This window comes from Falco peregrinus, chromosome 10, assembly GCF_023634155.1.
Source record: "Falco peregrinus isolate bFalPer1 chromosome 10, bFalPer1.pri, whole genome shotgun sequence".
NCBI classification, from domain to species: domain Eukaryota; kingdom Metazoa; phylum Chordata; class Aves; order Falconiformes; family Falconidae; genus Falco; species Falco peregrinus.
The window spans coordinates 30,316,896-30,337,380 of record NC_073730.1 but is presented as its reverse complement, the minus strand read 5'-3'; the positions used below and the strand labels follow the sequence as shown (position 1 = coordinate 30,337,380).

Below are 20,485 nucleotides of genomic sequence, written 5' to 3'. Positions count from 1 at the left end.
CAACATAGTAGAGGTCACCATTTTCTTTTCAAGGATTCTTTCTCGGTCTGTCACCTTTCTTTGATGCATTACCCCAAAGACTGTCTGTGTCTGTCTGCTCTCTTAATGTTGTCTGTCCGTGTAAGTTGCTGTAATGTGTAAGTTAGGCAAGGGCTCGATCACTGAGCACGTACCTCTCATCTAGTGTCAGATTTTTTAATAGCATCTCTTTTTCTGCCTGTTGTTCCAGTGAGGCGGGGATGGGATTTTGTTAGGTGGTTTTGCACTGCGTGTGTAGCAGCACTTGGTCTCCACAGAGCAGCAAGTTCTTCTCGGTGAGGAGCTGACAGTCTGAGATGGGGGGTTCTGGGTTGCAGTGCTTGAATTGCTGGTAAGATGCAAGTACATCAGAGTGGTTCCCAGCCTGTCACAGAGTTGTCAGCAGCAGTAGTGCGGGTACCTCTTTGCTGATACCGCTAATCAAAGGAAAAACAGGAGAAATCCCTTGCAGACTCCAAGTCGAAGTAGCAATGCAAGAAAGCATGATGATAGACGGCAAGTGAAGACAACAAGAAGACAGGCAGTATCAAGTTGGGAGAGAAAATGTCTTTTGGAAAAGTTTCTCTGTCTTGGTGTTAGAAGTTAGGAGCTTTTCTCTAGTGTAAGTATAAGCTGGAGTAAAAAAGGGGGCATCGATAGTGCAGGGAAATGCTCATTCCACAATAAGCTGTGGATAGGAGTGGGCAAATTGGGATGACTTCAGGGAGAAGCTGGAAGGAAGAAGAGAATGACTGAAGGGGAAACTTTCCAGAGAGAACAGAAAAATGCACCCGGATGATAGTTTATAAATAGCATATCTTACCACTTCTGTCCTCTTTTTATGAACACTAAGCTTTCCGGTGACTCACTGAATAGGCCATTCTTGGTTACTGCTCTTACCACTGTCACTTAAAGCTCGCTCTCTTTACAGACTGTTATATCCATGAAATTGAATTGTTCCACTGTTAACAGTTTCACATATCTAATGTGATTGGTGGCTTTAGTGGAAGTGGCCAGTACTTTGAGAAAACCAAGGCAGGCAAGACATCCTTGGGATAGGAGTAGAAGAAATCTTTTCACAAGCTTTTTCAGTTTCTGTGAGGGTTCTGCACTCACGCTCTCAACAAACTTTTGCGATGTGCACCCAGTTAAAGACGCATGGTTTCCCGTAAAGACTTTGATGTTTAAACACGGACAAGAGAATTTGAACAGTAGAGACAGGTTTTGATATATTACCCAGAATAAGAAATTACGGCACATCTCAGTGAATGAATACCATTCCTTTGGCTTCCCCTAAACCGGTCCTACTCTAGTATCAGAACTCTAAGCTATTCATTGCCTTAGAAAACAAAAAGGTGATCAGTTTGTCGTACCTGCAGTATTATTTCTCCTGTTGACTTGTGAGGTTTCATTGATGTCTGAAATGCAACCTTCTTATGCTGAATGCCCTTGTTCAGTGGAAAAGTAGCACTGATTTACTTAGAACATTCATGCCACTTTAGAGCATGTTTTTACAGTTCTTTTTGGTTGTGCCATTTACAATAAATGCTCTGCACTCCTAGGAAGGAAAAGAAATATAATCGCAAATTAGAAATATGTAAACCAGCAGTCCTTAGGCAAGCAGAGCGCCCAGTATTAGAAAGCAACTGAATTTACATGAACAGGTTATGAATGCCCAAGGTGCAAATCATGACTCAACTAAAGACTCGCCCAAAGTTTTTTAAGTGCATCGTCCCCTGTCCACACGAGACTGTTGACTTCAGCTCCCTGGCCATGTCAGACTGACAGGCTGGTAATTCCTTAGTGAAACAGCAGCATTGTAACCAAACATTGCTTAGAGCAGCCGCAGGGCCCTGTCACTGCAAGGGTACATGTTATGATTTTACTTGGCTTGGATTATTAAATGAATTGGAAGGAAAAAATCTAATGCCATAGGCCAAACATCTCTTTCCCTTAAAATGGGTAGCTCTGCTCTGGATCTCTGCTGTGGAGGAATATGACATGCTGACCTGATCATGACTTCCATATGTGTCTTCTAAACCCCGGTTAAAATGAAGAAAACAACCACTGGAGTAGGAAGGAGATCCGAGTGCACCTGACCATAATGCAACTGAAATTAACTGAGAATGCGAATCTTGTTTCTGAACACTACTGGGCTTTAGGAGTTAAAAAATTTAGATATCTGTTTTTTTTTTCTTCAGTATTTTCTCTGCTAATGATACTGCTTGGATCAAAAGGGAACCATCCTTGACTTCATTAGTATTAAATGACTATTGTGTACATAAATATCAGTTGCTGATTTCTATTTTTCATCAAACCCACTTGGGTACTGACCTTTGTTCTAATTTGCTGTTGCAGGTTCCTACCAGCCAAAAGAAAGAAGGTGTTTATGATGTGCCAAAAAGTCAACCTGTAAGTGTAAGTATCTTCCCTATTTATACACAGTAAAGACGGTGTGTTTCTTAGCTCCTGTGACTTTCATTGTTGTATGTAAGATTTGGTCTGTTCCTCGTGATGTGAATTTTATCATTGACATGTTGTGGGTTGATCGGGGTTGTGCAGAGTAACCAGGACTGTAATGTCACTTATATCCATCTCATTCATTACTTAAATCTCTTTTCTGTCTTTTCTGACTCATTCTTATGCAAGTCACCATTTATAAATGTGTTAGCTGTGGTTAAGAGTCAACAGTGAGCCTTCTGCATGTTAATGCATGAATTGTTGCTGCCTGGATGACAAGGGGTTGCTCTATTACCCAGCGCTGTGCAGGGCTTACCACTCTGAGCGAGCGTGGGCTGCCTCTTTGCCCCCGTGTGCTCTGTCAGAGCCATACTTTACATACTGTGCTCCTCACAGCTTGCTTTGTAGGACAGCAGGGGAGGCAAGGTCTGCATAGAGTGGAGGTTGAGAGAAGTAGCATTAGGAATAGGTATGTCAGAACATTGTCTGTGACCTCTGTGGTGATTTTCTGCAGCTATAATGTCTGTACCTCTTGGAAGACTTCCTGGCGAATACAGTGTGCTGATAGGTAAAGATTTCATAAGGAGCTTCAAAGGAAACGTTACCGAAAAATGGGAATTTCCATTAGGATTACTTTTCTGTTATTCAGAAAAAGAAAAAAAACAAAAACCAAACCAAACCAAAAAGTTACATCAAACCCCAACCTAACGTACACCATAGAAAAGCAATTATTTTTCCAATAAAACTGACTTCTGTGGTGGCTTAGGAAGATCTGTAGAGTTGCAGGGCAGAGATATGTGCAGTTGCCATTACTTTAACCAGCAGAGGGAAACTCTGAAAGGAGCTACATCAGGATTGTGTGCAACAAGACCTCACTCAACAAATTCCTGACTGGCAGTTTTTTTTTTTTTCTCTATGTATTGCATTGCTTTCTAGTTTTTGTGGGCTGTAATCAGCACAAGATTTCTTCCCAATATTGCTATGTATTATGTCTGTAGTGCTCTAAGCATACAAGAGGCTAAGGGTCAGTATACAGTGGCAACTCAATTCTGTCCGTCCTGTGGCTTGCATGGACTACTATTTTAATAGTAGACTATTAAAAACTAGGGGTGGTATGCTGTTGTGTCCAAGTGGCGCCATTCCCTTTCTGTGTATTGGCGTTTTGAAGCGGTGAAATATTTTTCCCCAGAATGCATAAGGAATAGTAACAAGTGGTTGAGAAAAGAAGTGGAGTGACAGATGCCATAGCAGCAAGACATGCATTTGCTGAAGGGTGGGTTATACTGTTTGATGTAAATTTGTGCTATAAATAACCTCGAGAAATTGTTCAATTAAATGGGTTTTGCAGAAAATTAGTATTTCTGAGGAGTTGTGTGAGAATGGAGAAAAACAAAGGATAAGGTGGGGAATTTCAGCCTGCTGTAATTGTGGGGAAAATGCTTGTATTCAAGAGAGAGGCTCCTTTCACATGAGGATGTAGTAACTTGCACAGCTGGGGCTGAGCACAGAGACCAAGGTGTCGAATAAAAAAGATAAATGCTGGGGATGGGCTGGATGGGGACCTGAATTGCGATACTTCTGTGGTTTGCACAAACAAACAAGACTTGCCATAAATATTTCATGATAAGCCACTGGGAGGAGGGAGGCATCATCGTGTTGCCTGGGAAAATCTAGTAAAATAACTCATGTTGCATAACTAATTAAGGTATTTGCGGGCACAGAATAGCTGTCGATTTTTCACTCGTTTCTCATATGGTTCAGTGTTACAATTTTTCCGCTGTACATTTCCTGCGACTTTTTTATTATTCCTTCGGCAATGTTTCAGATTTACTCTGGGTATAGTCTGTAATTTAGGTTGTTGCAGTATGACTGGGTGTGCAGTACACTTGCAATCACGTCTGCAGACACTTTGGTATTAGACTGTCCTGGTAAAGAGCATGACTGTGAGATGTAGGGCATATGGAATCTACTCTGTAATCATCAAATATATTTAAACTGTCATCTCCATGAAGCTGGTTGCAGGCCTAAATCTTTTTTATGGTATTTCATGGTTAAATTTAAAGTGATTAGACTTTTTTCTCCGAACAAGTTATATACTTTAATTTATGAATAAAAAGAGAAGAAAGAGAAGAGGAAGAAATAGGTAGCTGAGATTTTGTTTCACCTTTTTATATTAGTATGTATTAAAAGAAAAAAAAAAAGTAGCAATAGCTCTTAAAATTAGCAATTTAATATTCCACTGCCCATCTGATTTATTGCTCACCCTTCCACATGTGAGACTCTGTCATTGAGACACTTGCCATAATTTTTTTTTTCAATTTATAGCTGTCATTATTATATAAACCTCTAAAATTCAATCTGAGAGCAAATAATCTAGCTCATCTACCTGGTTTAAACACGTAAGGACACATTCTTTATTAGGAGGTCTTGCTTTCAGTAATTTCATAATGGATGAATAAAGTGAAAAACTTTTTGTAGCTCATAATGGGTTTCAGGCACCATGAATTCTCTCTCCTGACAATAAATACACCACTTAATAAAAATGCAGCAAGTTTTGCTTGAGTTCAAACTGAATTGCCCACGTTCCCTGGACAGAGATCGATTTTCCGTCTTGGGATTGTTTTCCTCTGGTGCCTTCCTGGGCAAGTTACTTCCAGTCCCTGCACATAAAAGTGAGGGATACCGAAGCAGTCATCTAGGGTGGCCTCCACCCTTGACTCTCTGTCGCCAGTGGAGAAAAATAGCTGCTTCATGGGGAAATTCCTCCTGTCTGCATGAGGTGTCCTTCTCAGGTGGAAATAAATGTATGTCTGGGCATCCTTCTTTTGTCGCTGCAGAGGAATTTTAAATGACTTGCAGGTATGATAACTTCTAAATAGTTCGGCTTAGGCGGGCAGCCCTTACGGATCTGCCACAACGTAAAAACTAAAAGCCAGAATTCCTTTTTCAAAGGCAGCTTTGAAACTGGAAAGGGTAATTCATACTGGTTTTCAATAAGGTATAGCTTCCTAAGCAACCAGAGCCATTTGGGCAAATCCTTCTGTTTGCGTAGGGGATCGCACTGCGGCTGGAGGGACGAAGCACCTGCCCGGTCATGCCTTGAGGAGTATTCAGCATTGCACGCGCATCGGGGTGGCCCGCGTACTCACACAGTACTGTGCCGGTCTGTGAGGCCGTTTGTCAGAAGGTGTCAAAGTACTTTATAGTGTGACTCCACATGATCTCTGATATCAAGTAATGTAAATACGGTGCAAATGAGGCGGAAGGAATGAGTCTCAGATCTCGGAATTTGAACATACCCACTGAACTCAATTACAAGTGGTGGCTGGTTGCCAAGTCACTTCTCTGACATTGGAACGAAAAGATTGCTTACTCAATATAATTCTTGTATTGCCCCATCTTCTTGCTGCACCCCTTCCCAGCAAATCCTGCTCTCCTGTAGATTTCCTCTGCCAGGTGTGCAGCACAGCTCCAAACACACACTTTTTGTGGTATCCAGTTTCCTCCCAGTATCTCTCCCTTCCTCTGTGTCAACTCACACTTCTTGTATTCATCCCTGTTTTCTCTGTGCTCCTGCCTAAGACCAATTCTCCCATTCCCCATTCACTGAGAGGAGACATCAGAGCAGACAAAGAAAGCAGGCTTACCCCAGAAGGCTTGTGTTAAGTGGTACACGCCTCACTTGGGAATTGTAGTTCTGTTTGTGAAATTAACTGTTCTAAAAAAGTGAAATGTTTCATGAGCCCGTTCTGTCATAATTTCCTGTCGTCTCCCCATTACACATCCCCCTCAACTTCTACCTGTCACAGTGTTTTTTGTAGTAAGAGTCAGACTGTAAATACCCTTCACGGAGACTGTCAGTCATGTCACAACAAAACCTTCGCTTCTCATCAAAATGTCTAAACTATCTGCTTACAATTTTATGAAGGCTTTCAAACAACTCATCTTACTGCTGTATAAAGATTCAAGACATTATAGCTGACACCTTACAATGCGGGCAGCCGTTTGGCTAGTACCAGCTGCATGGAAAATGGTAAACCAGGGTGGAATGGAGAGTCATTTGGCTGCCTTCGGGGCAGGGCACGGGGGAAGCTGGGCTGGACCTGAGCCCACGCAGGTCTGGGAGCCGTAAGAGCTGCCTGATCCTTCTGTCCGGACTAGGAAGCTGCGTTTGGGAAAGCTCGGTTTGATTTCTGGCTGGGATTACAGTGCCATTTGCAGGCCTGATTTGTTCAGGTCTTGTGTCAGAGGAAGCGTGCCTGCAGTCATCTGGAAGGCATGGACAGTGCTGGGCTCCACCAGCTCACACGGAACGTCAGTCCCTGGAGAAAGGGCATACCAAAATGTCTGGCAACAAAGCAATTAGGGCAGCTTTTCAGATAGCTCTCACCATCCGCTCCAGGTGAATGCTTTCTGTGATGCTTGGTCTAGAGAAGAGACTGGCTTTTCCCCGAGTTTGCATCATTGGCATGACAGAAACAACTTGCAGATGGATGACATTGGCTTCAGCCTCCACAACCAGGCTTTCGGGATCAAATTTTCAAACACAACAAGAGAGCGAGCACACAGATCCAGTCTCTGGCCATCTGTGCTGGCGAAGCTGGCCATTTTTATGTACATTTGCTAAAAAAGACACCTGTGTTCAAATGCCCTGACTTAGTTACACTCAGTTAAACCCCACGTAGGAGGTGTAACGCTGTGGTATGACGTGGTCATTTTTAACAGGCACAGCTACCTGTTGCAAAGTTTGAAAATGTATTACTTTGTTATGATGATGTCTTGCGGCATGAGTTTCTTCAGTGTTGTGGTGGAGCTTTGCTATTTTTTAGACAGGAGTGGATATACATCGTGTCTGTCGTGTAGACCTTGCACTAACTGTTCTGGGGAGATGTTCTGCAGGGCTGGAAAGACCTCTGCCCTGCGTGCTGCTCCTCTCAGCATGCCGTTTGATTTAATACCGCTATTAACTGTGATACTGCTGCTGGCTTATAATGGAAACATTTAGCACCATGCCAAAGGTAACATCTGAGCCCTGAAGGTGAGATGTTGTTGTCACATACTTGTCTCCAACAACGAGACTTGTGCTGTAGCAGGAGGCCCTTACAGCAGCCTCTCCACGCGTCAGCCGTTCGTTTCCATCTGCTGTGCGGGTACCATCCCCTTTGCGACCTGCATCACCTGCTCGTGTTATCCTCTGGGCAGTCGTGCCAGATGTTGCTAGCTGATCTTCAGGGATGATGCTCACCTTGTGCTGTCGTGTCTTAAGATACTTGTATCTGTGGCAGGTTTTTGTCCTTCCTTTGTGGTTAGAGGGGAGCTGTTGGCATCACAGTAGGGTCCTGCATCCAGTTGGGTCTGGCTGATGCAGGAGAGGCAGATCCCTCGATGCTGTGGGGCAGGTTTGATACATCGGGCAGGTAGCTGACACATCTGTTTTGTTTGGACTTTGTGTTAGGTATGTATGTTACCAATCAAGGCCTGTCATTAATTATGATTTCATTACTTCTACATTTTAGAAGGTCACTGAGATTTGTCAGGATGGTTTGTCCTTCCTTTTAGCAAGATCCATGAGCCTCATCTGCCGTTTTATACTTTTTGCTTCTGTTTATACCTGTGTGAAATGCAAGTAAAAACTCTGAATAAAAGCCTTTTCCCCTCACTCAGCATGGCATAAACAACTATGCAGCTGATAGTTTGGAGTGGATCCACAGAAAAAAAAACCCACTTAAACACCTGACTTTTCACCAGCAGGCTCCTTCAGCTTCAGCTGAGGGGAGAGATCTGAGACTTTGCTCAAATCCCTGTGTATCTTTTCCAAGGAGAGGAACTAGCCACCGTCAGGCATGTTTCACAGAGATCACAGCCATCAGCATGTGGCTGCTGTACCTAGTGGGATGCTAGTTCCCTGATCAAGCGCAGTAATAACTAAATCTGCCTTTGTATTCTTTTGTTTGACTTTGTAAAATTCGTCCTTTTCTTTTTAAGCTGTTCTTTCTGGGGATATTTTGTGGCTTACTCCTTAAGAAGAAACTTAATGGCACAGGAAGCAGAAAACAGGTTCCCTGTCCCAAGTCTTCCCAGATTATAGCATCTGTAACGTAAAGTGAAGTTTGTTCATGTGTGGTACATACATGGTTTATGTAGGTCTTAGTAGCTGAGCTCAAAGTTAGAGTAGTTTCACCTCAATCTTGAAAAACTGTTCTTGCAGTGCCAGGTAGAGCAAGAACATTCAAAAAACTGTTAACCTAATTCACAGCCTGATTTCCAACAAATCTAGCTCTCCAGAGTTAGAATTAATCCATTGTTAATGTATAGACTTTTTAAGATTATTAATCTTAAACTGGATGGTTTCTGCACATTGAAAATATTCCCATGCAAACTTCTGGTTTCAGTCCATCCATAATTTTATATCTAGCATATCAAATAGCAGGTTTTAATAGTGTAGGAATACTGTTTCACAGATGAGAATAAAATGTCCTGACTTAATCGTTCTCCTATGCCATACTGATACTGTGGGCCACATCTTAGTTCTTTTTAATCCGTAGTTGTCCTGTTAGCAGGCTTTCCATTCCTGCATTTGTAATCCATGCCCTGAATGTGATCCTAAACCCTGCACTGCCAGCGGAATGATTACATGCTATCAATGCATTGAACTTACTTTACTTCCTAGTGCAATCCTTCAGGATGTTGGGACATAGTCCCATAGAGTGGGAAAGCTGTAATCCAGCAGCAACTGCCCTCCATCAGATTTTCATCATTCTCTCTGTTTGTGCTGTACAAACAGCAAGAAACAAGGAAGCAGACAAAAGCTGTGGGTTTTGCCCTGGTGGCTTGGTTATCTTGTTGGATATAGGTGATGTGGGTGTTGCTATGGCAGTTTAGATTTGTACTTTTAATACAAAACTCAGGCAATACAAATAAATGATAAACATTTCTGTGGCCCCTTACAGTTATGCAGCCTGTTAGCTCATGTGTCTAGTGGCTTCATGTGTATTTACGTTCCTAAACTTACCCGGATTCCTATATATTTTCTGGGGTAATATTCTATCCCTTGTGATATTCTCCAAAGTGGAGAAAAGAGAGTGTAGCTGAACTGTAGGTCTAGCTCATTGATCAGGGGGTAAAGTTCGGTTACCTATAGTGAATTTTCATCCTTTATGCAGTATGACAGATGCAGATTTTATCTGATGGCTGCTGATACATTAAGTTGACAATTGCAGGTTGTATTGTTTCACTACATTTTGATTTGCTCAGAGCCCTGCAATTCGTAGTAATTTGCTAAAACATTTATGTACACACAGTCTGCTTTCTAAGTACTGAAGACTGTAGCTTTACCTGGTCTTTATCACTGTATGCATTAAATTGTATCAGTTGCACAATTGGGTGCTTATTTCCAAATTAAAGGGAATACAGTTCTGGGGAAAGTGCTGTATGCATTTTGCATCAGTCTGGAGAGAAGCGGTTGTAATTTTTGCAGATTACTTCAGTGCTATCCTACGTTATTAAGTACAGAAGTACACAGGTCTTGGCTTTTTTACCTGCTGAAACTCAGGAGATTTCAACGTTTGGAAAATTCCATGATGATGCAGTATTCAGTAATGAAGATATAAATACCTTGTTTCTCAAGCTTGGTTATAGCTCCAGTCACCCTTCATTTTGAAAAGCATTAGATAGACCTGTATAACTGTCCCTTGCAAGTATTGCAAAATAGTAAATTTGGGGTTATTTCTAATTCCCTTCCATCGTTAAGTTTGTTCCCTGCAAGCCTCCAAAGCTGTCTCGGTCATTACATTCTGGAAGTGGAATTTTGTGGAAGTTTGGATTCTCATCATCATCTAGAAGTGGAAGTTGGGATTCTCATCATCACTTGTCCCTCCAGTCTGCAGTTACAGAAAGCCATTGCGTGCGCCATGGCTGGCTGCGCTGTGCCACCCAGGCAGTGCCATAGCCCCCTGACATTAAACAAGTTCGTCTTTCTCCATCTGAGCTGTTTGTGTGTCCTGTGCCACTGTCCTCATTCTCGTTTTCCCCAGGGAGAACTGGTGGAGCTACACACTGGGAACAAAAGGTGCATTACTTTCAGAAATAGATCTTTAGGCCAGAAATGCCACCGATGCCAGTCAGTGTGTCCGGAATAGCTGCAAATGGAAACCTGGCTGGGGCTGACCCTGACGCTGAGCCAGCCAGCAGCTTGTCGCTGGTCCCCGATTTTCCTGCTCAGGCACCCTTCCTCATGCTGACGTGAAATTTGGTGCCAGCTGGCTTTTGCCACTATCGGCTAAAATGTTTTGCTCTTCTCTTTTGTTTCCAGTTTTCTGTTGAATGGAGAAATATGTTTCATTTTGATATCTTTGCATCGCATCAGCCACGTGTAATAAATTGCACATATTTGTAATGATACCTAAATCTAAAGCCAGGCTTACGTTTCTAGAAGACAGATGTCAGGGCCTGTTGGTCCATAGTAAATGTAAATTACAACAGCTTTTGTAGCTTCTGTTAATATTTTGAAAGCCTTAGTGTTTCGTTCAACAGCACGGTGGTATTTCTGGACTTGCAGCATTTCTTTTAAATACATGTGATGTGACCGGTGTATGCCATGGTGTACACTGTGCTCACTGAACCCACCGCGTGGGGTATGGAGGAGATGTGGAGGAGGTGACCATGTGGCTGGGACCTTTGAACCAACATCCTCTGTGCTCTGGCAGGTTTTAGTTATCTTGGATGTTGTGTTGCCTGGGAGCAGCGTGGGCCTGGCTCTAAGCTAGAGCTACTCTCTTGACTCTTGATTTATTAGTCTGTCAGAGAAAAGTGGTAATTGAATTATTTTAAATACCATTTCCTATAAGAGTAAATGCCTAAAGTACACAGGGAATTCAGAATTAAGTTCCCTTCAAATGAAGACAAAATAAACAAATGAGTAAGTGTATGTTTTGATCAGATGAAGAGATCCTTAATTTAAAGGATGCTATTGAGCAACAGTGAAGCAATTCACTCAAACACTCCTCAATAATCTATTATGTCAATTATCCTTAACCATCCCACCTCTTTAGCTGCGCAGGGTTGACTAACAGCGTTTTTAACCAGCACATCCAGCGCTTCCCAGTGAACAAGCGAATGAAACTGGACAGTTGGTGAATGTGATGAAGCTCAAGGCTACCCTGTAGTTGGGTACCTCACACCAAAGTCAGTACTTGGGTTTATTACTTTAAATAAAAATACAGAGGAGAAGAATTACCTGAAGAAGAGTGCTCCTGGCAAGTAAGACTTACCTTGTGAAACTGAAAAGAGGAACTTTAAATAGGAGGATTCCCGTGTCCCACAGGATTCTGAGCGCTGGATTTGAACCCTGCGTTGGTGACAGATGCCCAAATGCACTTATCTTGGATAAAAATCCATCAGCATAGTTTTATGGCAGCCCATGTTGCTGATGTGACCTGTACCGGCCAGGAGTCACCCTAACTGTTCACAGGAGCCTTACAACAGGAAGGTTGTGCTCAGCTATACCTGCCTAGATCTGGGTCGGTGGTAACGCCGTGACCTCTGTAACTGGGAGAGGTTCCAGCATTTGAGGATCTTTAAGATCTGCAGGAGGCTGAAGATTACAAAGGCATTGACGGTTTTTTCTTCACGCACGTATTCTTCAGTGTATTCTATTTAATTAGGAAATAATTGAGCAATTCTTTGTTATCATGCTACTTCATTAATCCAACAGTAGTTCTACAGGAAAACAATATGTCTGTTGGATGTTTTCGGTGTGTTTCAACCTACTAGACGTGGTTTGACTGATGATGGGTTTAGTCATGATTCTGACGTGCTCCTTCGTTGTAGTTCTAATTGTTTTTTAGAATGAATTGTAGTTAATTAGCAAGCTGCTTTCAGCTCATGGAGCTCACAGTAATATCAACTCTAGTTGTGTAAGGTTGTAGAAATAAGTGGAGCTTTGCTTAATTAAAATAATGATTCAAAGCATCAGAAAAAATATTTGACATAGCCAAAATATTTACATTTTCAGCTAAAATAAGAACAAAAATATTTAGTTTGACTAACTGTTTGACTTGTCATTAGACTTCCAGCATAAAATACACGTTAGAAAAAGGAAATTGGAAATGCAGAGAGGCAGCACGGTTGGATGATCCCTCCTTTGTCTGCTGGGCCGAGTGGTACGGCACTTACCCTGATTGCAGGAAATCACGTTTAAATCCCTCTGCTGTCTTAAAAGATTTGAATAGCTAATACCCAGCTCAAAGGTTAATTACTAATTGCTGGTTATTTGCTATATTTAGTATCCTTCATACTCTTTTTTTACTTGCTGAGCTCCGTATCAGAGTACAAGTTAATTACTGTGTATTTTTTTCATGCTTTTGGAGCACCATCTTTACTTCGTTCTCTGAGATTTCAGAATCATATTTTGTGAGGCACTACTTTTGTGACCTTGTTTCCACAAGTATAGCAATATTCAGCAGGATTTCTCATGCCCTGAGTCAGTGCAGATCCCTTGCCATGGGTAAAAGCAGACCGAGCAGCAGAAGTTGAATGTTCTGTATGGTTCTGTATATAGGAGTGAAAAAAGTAAGGCGCTTCACACTCCTGTGAGTGCAAGAGGCCTGCTGTAGGCTTCCCTTTTAAAATCTGAACTTTTGCATTGCCTTAGAAAAGACGTTTTTCAGAGTTCTTGGCGATCAGAGGGAATACTGTAGTGGAGATGGAATGTTTTTGGTTATGAAAGATGCAGTTTACTTCTCTCTTGTCAATGCTTCTGTACTCTTGGTTTTTCTCCAGCTCCTGGATAGTGTTTTTCTTTAGTGAATAGTGAAAAGTGTCATGAGGAATTTTGTTAGTGGCTGGAGTGGTTTAAAAAGCTTGCTGCTGCTTTAAGAAGCCAGATTTACATATTTCATGTTTAAAAGATTTACAATATGTCTCACATGCCTATACAGAAAGATGGAGCTTTCATTACAGGTTTAATGTCGCTGTGATACAAGGATTAATACTCTTTCCTCCGCCTCGGTCTGCGTGGCTGGTCACAAGTGACTGGTGCATTCCTGGTTGACTAAGCTGTGGGAGTGTTTTCGTATTCAAGGAGATGCATTTTTGAATAATTAAAGCAAGCTTTTACATCACTCCATGGAGAAATCCAGAGACAGCAATCCTACAGAAAGATCAAGGCCTGGAGCATCTTCCCAGGCTTATGGTTGTTTTCTGGCGTGCGCCAGGGAAGGAGGAAGAGGATGGTTGGCTTTAACTGCGAAGGTTAAGCCCTTTGTATCAAAAAGCTGCCCTGGCAGAAGGCTCGAAGGGCCAAATTTTGCTCTCGGTAGCTGCATGGCAGCCCGTTGCAGGCTGTTCCGTGCTGTAGTAGACAGGGATGTTTCACCCTTAGGAGGTGTCTCCTCACCAGCGTGTGCTGCAGAGCAGGAGTTAATGGAAGATGCAGCTCCAGTGCTACACAATAATTGGGCACTTGGGGCTGGGCCGTGACATGCTGGGCAAATGTTCTCTGCGAGGTCCCGCTGTAGCACAGGTGGGAATTCTAATGGTCTGTTGAACGCTGCGCACATGTTTCCCCGGTGCTGAGACATGGTTATTTCTCAGCTGGTTTCACAGAGCGATCGCGGTGCCTGGGGGCAGGATCCACCTCCCAGTGCCAGGAGCTGTATCCCTGGATGCTGGAAGATTGGGGGTTAAACAGGGGGGGCTGTCAGAACAAAAAAATTATTAATTACTGGCCAAAACTGGTCCCTCCTGAAGGTGTAAACCCTTCGGGTTTCATTTTAAGAATATTTTCAAGGTCTGTAGTGTTCTTTGAATAAAACAGATGCAGCTTTTTTCATACTTTCCGTACCTGAGGCTGGGGGAACACGCTGTCAGCTCCAAGAAGGTGCAAGACTGGGTCCTTCCCTGGTTGTGCATGATAGCATCTTCTTCCTTTAGCTCTTTGGCTTTTACCAGTCTTTTTTTTTTCTTCTTCTTCTTCATGTCTGTGATGAGATGAAGGGGGAAGGGGGAGTGTTCTAGGCTGTTTCTGAGGTTTTAAAACTGTTTTAAGATGGAATGGGTTTACTGCCTGGTAACTTGTATGAAGCTTCTCAGTCACCTAAGATTTGATTTTTGATAACTTGCTAGTGTGTTTGTTTCTTGAGAAAAGAAGTCTCCAATGCCACAATAAATGTTATCTGAAATTTAGCATTCTGAGGACACTGGAATGATAATTTGTGTTAAATATGTAGATGGATATAAACACGCATGCATGTGTGGGCAGTATACTCCCATATATATTTACACACACATAAACCATGGATTTCAGTATAACTTGGTTTGACCTGCATAAGTAACTTTAAAAATCACTGTGGAAATAAATAGTTCATATTAAATATATTTACATTGATGTTATAGTTCTCCTAGTTAAGAGGAAGCTGTGTTTTTCTGCAAATACTTGCCTTTAGAGCTTTTGTTGTCCAGTTGTTTTTTTCTCCCCTTAGGATGTTAAGTCCTTTCTTTCACCAAGCCAGTGAAAAGTTCCATTATTTTAAGCAGGATCAGAGCTCACTGAGTGTGCTTATTGCTGAATAAATAAGTATCTGGGAAAATAAATAGTTATGATGCAAGCGGTAGAATTGCCTTATACACCAGAAGATGAGGTTTAGCACAAATAAAAGCGTATGTTTGCCCCACATCCCAGCAGCATTCAAACTCACTGTTTTGACTGTGTGATTTCATATCTGTGCTCACTGCAAGATGGAAAGGGTTTTCATTTCAATACTGAAGTCAATAATTATGGAGGTTATCATTTTCATGCTCAGAAATTCATGTCATTTTCATAAATCATTCATTTCATTTCATAAATCATGCTTTACAGCTGCAGAATGGAAACTTATTGCTGGACATTGATGAAAATCTTGTTTCAGTCACTCAGGTAAGGTTGTGACACTAAAAATGTTTTGAGGAAATATAGATTAAATCATCTATAGGAATAGTGCAATTAGAAAATGTTCGGCTTGGGATTAACTTCACTGGGATGCAGCTAATATCAGATGTGAATAATTTAAAAAAGCATAATGGGTGAAATCAGTTCTGTAGTGACAGTGAAATCACAAAAATAAAAGATAACTGTTTGGTGTCCAGAATCTCATATGCTGCAAGTGGATAAAACTACATCTATGTCAGAGAAGATGCATTCATGTATTCAGGCTGAGAATCGGGTTGTAGAGAAAAACTAGATCAAGAATCCAGACCTGAACCATTTGGATTTTACAATCTGACCTCCAAGCACTGCTCTTTAAAGCTGTCTCTAGTTAAAGTGAGGAAGCTGTGTTCCCTCTAAATCTCTGCCTACATTCTCTGCTGTAGTTCTGTAGCTACTGCTGCATACAAGGTTGTTATTCCATAAAAAGTAATTCCCCTGTAAATATATGCCTTTTTCTTGGGGAATATTGTGGATGAGCATTTATTGCAACAAATAGTGAAGCGTGCTTTCCTATCACTCTCTCCAGCTGCCTGTTTAGAAATCCATCTGCAGTTTCCCCTAAGAGCTTTAACAGAATTCTATCTGTGAAGAGTTTCCAAAGACCCACCACCTTGAAGCACTCTGAAAAGGGTTATTATTCCTGTTTTACAGGGGTATCAAGGCATAGAGATCTGAGTTGCCACTTTCAAGTGCACACCATATAATCTTGAGTTCAAATGCACACTCGCTAACAATTTTCAGTATTTTTATGAATATTTATAAATTTTTTTCAGCAAAAAATTTATAACTTTACAGACAATTCCTCTTGGTCTGTGTACCCATGTGTGCCCAACCCTTTCACATCCCCTCCGGCCTGTTCTGCTTCCTCACCCACGGTGGAAGCACTGGCAGAGCCTTTGCTCATGGCCTCCTCGAAAGGACACAAGCTATTTCTCAGCAAGTCAGAGAGGAGAAAACAGTGAAAAGCTCATCGGTGATGCAGGAGAAGGGCAGATCTAGGGGTGGTGCTGAACAAGCAGTTTGGAGAGGTGAGAAGAAAGTGGCTCTTTCAGTGATTTGGTGTCACCTGGCATCTCTTGAGTCAGTAGTGCCTACAGAAGGCTTGAAGTGATTTCCAAATGACTGCTGCTGCTGTTATTATTCCAACTTCTCTGGGTATTTTAACAATGCTTGCCTAGTGTGTTTGCACACACTGTGGAAGTGACTTTAGGGCTTGCTTTTTTTTTTTTTTCCCCAGAAAGTACTACTAGCAGTATTTTTTTAATGGACACTACAATCAGTGTACCCTGAAGAAAACATGGATTTTCTGCTTTCTTCCTTTTTCCATTTCCACACAGATACTTAGAGAGATATATAAGCAGATAAGAAGAAAATGTATTATCATAGCACTAAAGCAATGTGATATATTTAATATAATACATGATGTGAGGAACTGTGAAATAATTCATTCCTAGGTACATTGTTAGACATAAAGCTGAGAATCATGCAAGCTGCTAGACAAGTTCCAGGTCTGAGTGACTGTAGTGTTGCTTTTGTGTATGGGAATAGAGATTGGATTGCAAAAATGTATAAACCTTTGAAATTATTCTATTTGGTGTGATAGTCTTATCTCTTAAAGGGTCACGTCTAATAGAAAGTTGAGGGCAGGAAAAAATCTTAGCTCCTTTGGTAGGCTGTCAAGACTGAGCAGCCAGCGTGGTTAATGTTCAAAGCACCAAGCGGCTGCCTTTGCAGGTCAAGACTGAACTGAATTTCAAACCTCTCTATGTCAAAGGAGGCTTCAAGGGTTATGTGCCTAAGCTGGGGAGGAGATTCAGTGAACTGAATGAAGATTTGCACTAAATCTTATTCATCATGAGAATTGTTGCTTCCCACATGTGTGGGTGCGGTTGAATGTGATGCAGGGAAGGAGAGCAGCGGAAAGGTAGTGATGGAAGGAGTAGTGCTCGAGTTCCCATCAAAGCTTTCTGGAACAGCCATCCTGGTAAGCATGGTAGCTAGGTTTTAGGTTTCCTGCAGAGCCACCAGGGATCCGTGCTTTACGATCCCTGGACTCCAGCCGAACTGATTCGCAGGTGCAGATGTGTGGAAGAGAGTACTTTCACTCCTGAACATGTGAAGGAGCTTTGATGATGTGGCCACTCAAGGTGCTTATTATGGAAGTGCTTTTTCTCGTCTGGTCCAGTTGAGTGAGACCTGTATGGGTGACCTATTTTGAGATCAAACTGAAGGACACCCAGAGAAAACATCTCTAGCATGAGTTAAATGTAGAGCTACAGACTTAAAGTAACCCAGCTGTGCATCGTCCTTCAAGCCCACTTATCCAGGTCACACCTGTCCCATGGGCAAGGGGAAATCAGGCAGCACTTTAAAAGCCCTTCCCTTCTGTATCCTCCTGCCACTTCCACAGTCTGCTGCTGTGTTTTAAGACCTTGAAATGGGGCGTTAGAAAAGGAGCCAGGGAGAAGGACGTGCCATAAATCATGCTTGGTGCTCACTGATGTTAAGGGCAGAGCAGCAATGCATCCAGTCCCAGTTTGGATAGTTTTTTCATGCTTTATTCATTTTTTTTATGGTGGAGAATTCCCTACAGAATCATTTTATAGGGTCAGCTGCTGGCTGTTTGGGTCCATCAGCAATATCAAAATCCCATGGCTTGAACCCACGTGCTTCCTTCATGCGGGACTTGTCATTTGAAGCCTATATGGCTTTAGGGGGATTTATATTGCTAGCTGTTACTAGTTAACTTTACAAGTTGTAACTAGTTAACTCACAGTTTCTTCTCCTCAAAAGATAAATGGAAATGTGTTGGTTTTTTTTCTCTTTACAGGCTGTTACCCAACTAGAGCTTTTTGGGGACATGTCCACTCCTCCTGATGTAACCTCTCCCCCAGTGAGTACTCAGGGAAACCAAACTGTTTTTCTACGTGCTATTTTCAGCACGTTTATTGAGCACATTTATATTTCAGGTCATCGGCCATTCCAGTAGGGAGGATTTCAAAGTAGTTTTTATGTTGCAAGAAAATAAAAGTCTAGCAAATTGAATGTGGAGTCAGTGGTTCATGATGATGTGCAAAAAATATCTTCACTTTTTATTTTTCTGATATAAAGCTAGGTGTCACACAAGATACAACCTGAGCTGCAGATCTCCTTCCCCAGTGTTTGTCAGAGGTGCATGCTTCACTGCACTGTCTCTCCACTGCACTGCGGGAAGATCCAGTTACAGCCTTATATATCATGTGTCTCTGGTTCCACCAAGCACATATCCCAGAACTGCTGTTACAAGACAGCAAAAAGGGCTGAATGTGTTCTGAGGGCAAAGAACATTTTCTTAGCATACTTTTCAGCATCATAAAATGAAACCAGAATCGTTTTCCTCTGAAGTTTTTGAACCTTACATTAAGCTGTAGGGGAGTATGAATATACTGTGAAAATTGAGGAGCCTCAGATCTCCGAGTGTTCTGGAGCATGTCTGGGACTAGATGTTCAGAGTCCTTTCTCATCTTCCTTAGCTTGCTCAGTTGGATTGGGTTTCTCCTTTCATGTAGACCTATGGTTCTGGTCCTCGTGGTCAGTCGGAAGCAATATTTATTCACTTTTTCATAAATCCTGCAGATACTTCATTTGCCTTTGCTGTTGTTATGTTAATGCCTTGGTCACTGCTTCTACTGGTTCTCACCTAACACCTGGAATCACAAGTCTGTACATTCTGGAGAAAGAAATTGTATCAGTATTTTGCATGTGATGTATTCCAGGCCATTTTTATTTTTATTTTCTCCTCTGGTACAAAGTCTATAATTTTCTCTTTTTCTCCCATCTCCTGCAAATTCTAATACTCTTATTTCTATTGTTTCTTTCCTTCTATATCTTTTCATTCTTTTTTCTTTCTCTTTCTTCCCTCCAGACGTGTAGTTTTAGACTTACGATGTGACAAAGTATGTGCTGCAGAAGCTGCAGCTGATACATCATCACCGTATTTTATTCCTGTTTTCTTGCAGACTCCTGCTACTCCAGGTGATGCCTTTATCCCATCTTCATCCCAGTCACTTCCTGCTAGTACAGACATGTTTGGTTCTGTACCTTTCAGCACTGCTGCCGTACCCTCAGGTAAGAAATCTACTGGAAATATAGGCTCGACTCGAATTTGGTGATCAGTTCTCAGCTCTGGTTTGCATTTCAGTAATCAGGTTATTAACTTAGCACAGTGGCAGTGAGGAAGGATTTTGAGGGCAGGGCAAGGCAAAACCAGTCTTTAACAAGCAGGGAGTACATTATTTCGAATTTAGCCACATTTTTTAAAACAAAAGCCAAAAAAGTCACTGGAGTTCAAGCACAGTTCAGCCATCTGGGTAACATACCTTCGAGGTACAGTAGCGAGAGTAAAAAGCATTTAGCTTATCTTTGCTTCTTTTGTGGTAGCAATGAATTTCCTGTGCTGTCTGTGGTAAGCAGAGAATGAGACATGGAAAATTTGATTGCATTTCAAAGGCATTCCACTTAGTCAAATCCTGATATTGCCTTTAGACTTTTCTGTGTTCCTCAAAGCGCTCAGAATGTAAGAGCTGCGTAGCATTCTGCATAGACACAGAAGCCATGTGGTTTGGACTGCCGATCTCTCCCTGGGAGACTTGGAGCGTGGCAAGAGCAGTGTGCTCAGCTCCACTTAGGAAGCAAGAGGAGGAGGAGGAATGCCTTGAATCACTCAAGAATGACTTTTTAATTGGTTAACTCCTTCTCTGATGGGCTGCGTTGCAGCATCAGATTAGCCTCCGCATCTCAGAAGGGTTACGCTGATGGTGAAGTGTTTGAGGATAATGCCAGATGAAAACCCTTGCTGCTTGGATGAGGTTACAGTGAGGGCAAGACAAAAAGACATCTGGAGAATCCATCATAGCCATCTATTGAAACAGATATGTATCCGAGTTACTGTTCCTTTCATCACTCGTTAATTTAGTGTTTCAAAGTTCAGTTTCTATTTTTTTTTTTAATTATTTTGGGCTTTTCCCTTTACAGTTTTGCAACCACCCTTATGCTTAGCATTAA

General features: G+C 41.9%; 1 protein-coding gene across 8 annotated transcripts in view; it reads left to right on the top strand.

Annotated features, from left to right (window-relative positions):
• The window catches only part of DAB1 (DAB adaptor protein 1), a 168,019-nt gene that overhangs the window by 130,993 nt on the left and 16,541 nt on the right, over positions 1 to 20,485 (top strand). For 4 of the 8 annotated variants that reach the window (XM_055815495.1, XM_027780429.2, XM_027780430.2 and 1 more), the window contains 4 exons: positions 2,377 to 2,436; positions 15,335 to 15,391; positions 18,273 to 18,335; positions 19,441 to 19,549. In XM_055815495.1, the coding sequence (XP_055671470.1) occupies positions 2,377 to 2,436; positions 15,335 to 15,391; positions 18,273 to 18,335; positions 19,441 to 19,549 (289 nt within the window). The remainder of the gene's footprint in view (positions 1 to 2,376; positions 2,437 to 15,334; positions 15,392 to 18,272; positions 18,336 to 19,440; positions 19,550 to 20,485) is intronic. The other 4 variants (XM_027780427.2, XM_027780431.2, XM_027780432.2 and 1 more) reach the window with 2 other exon arrangements.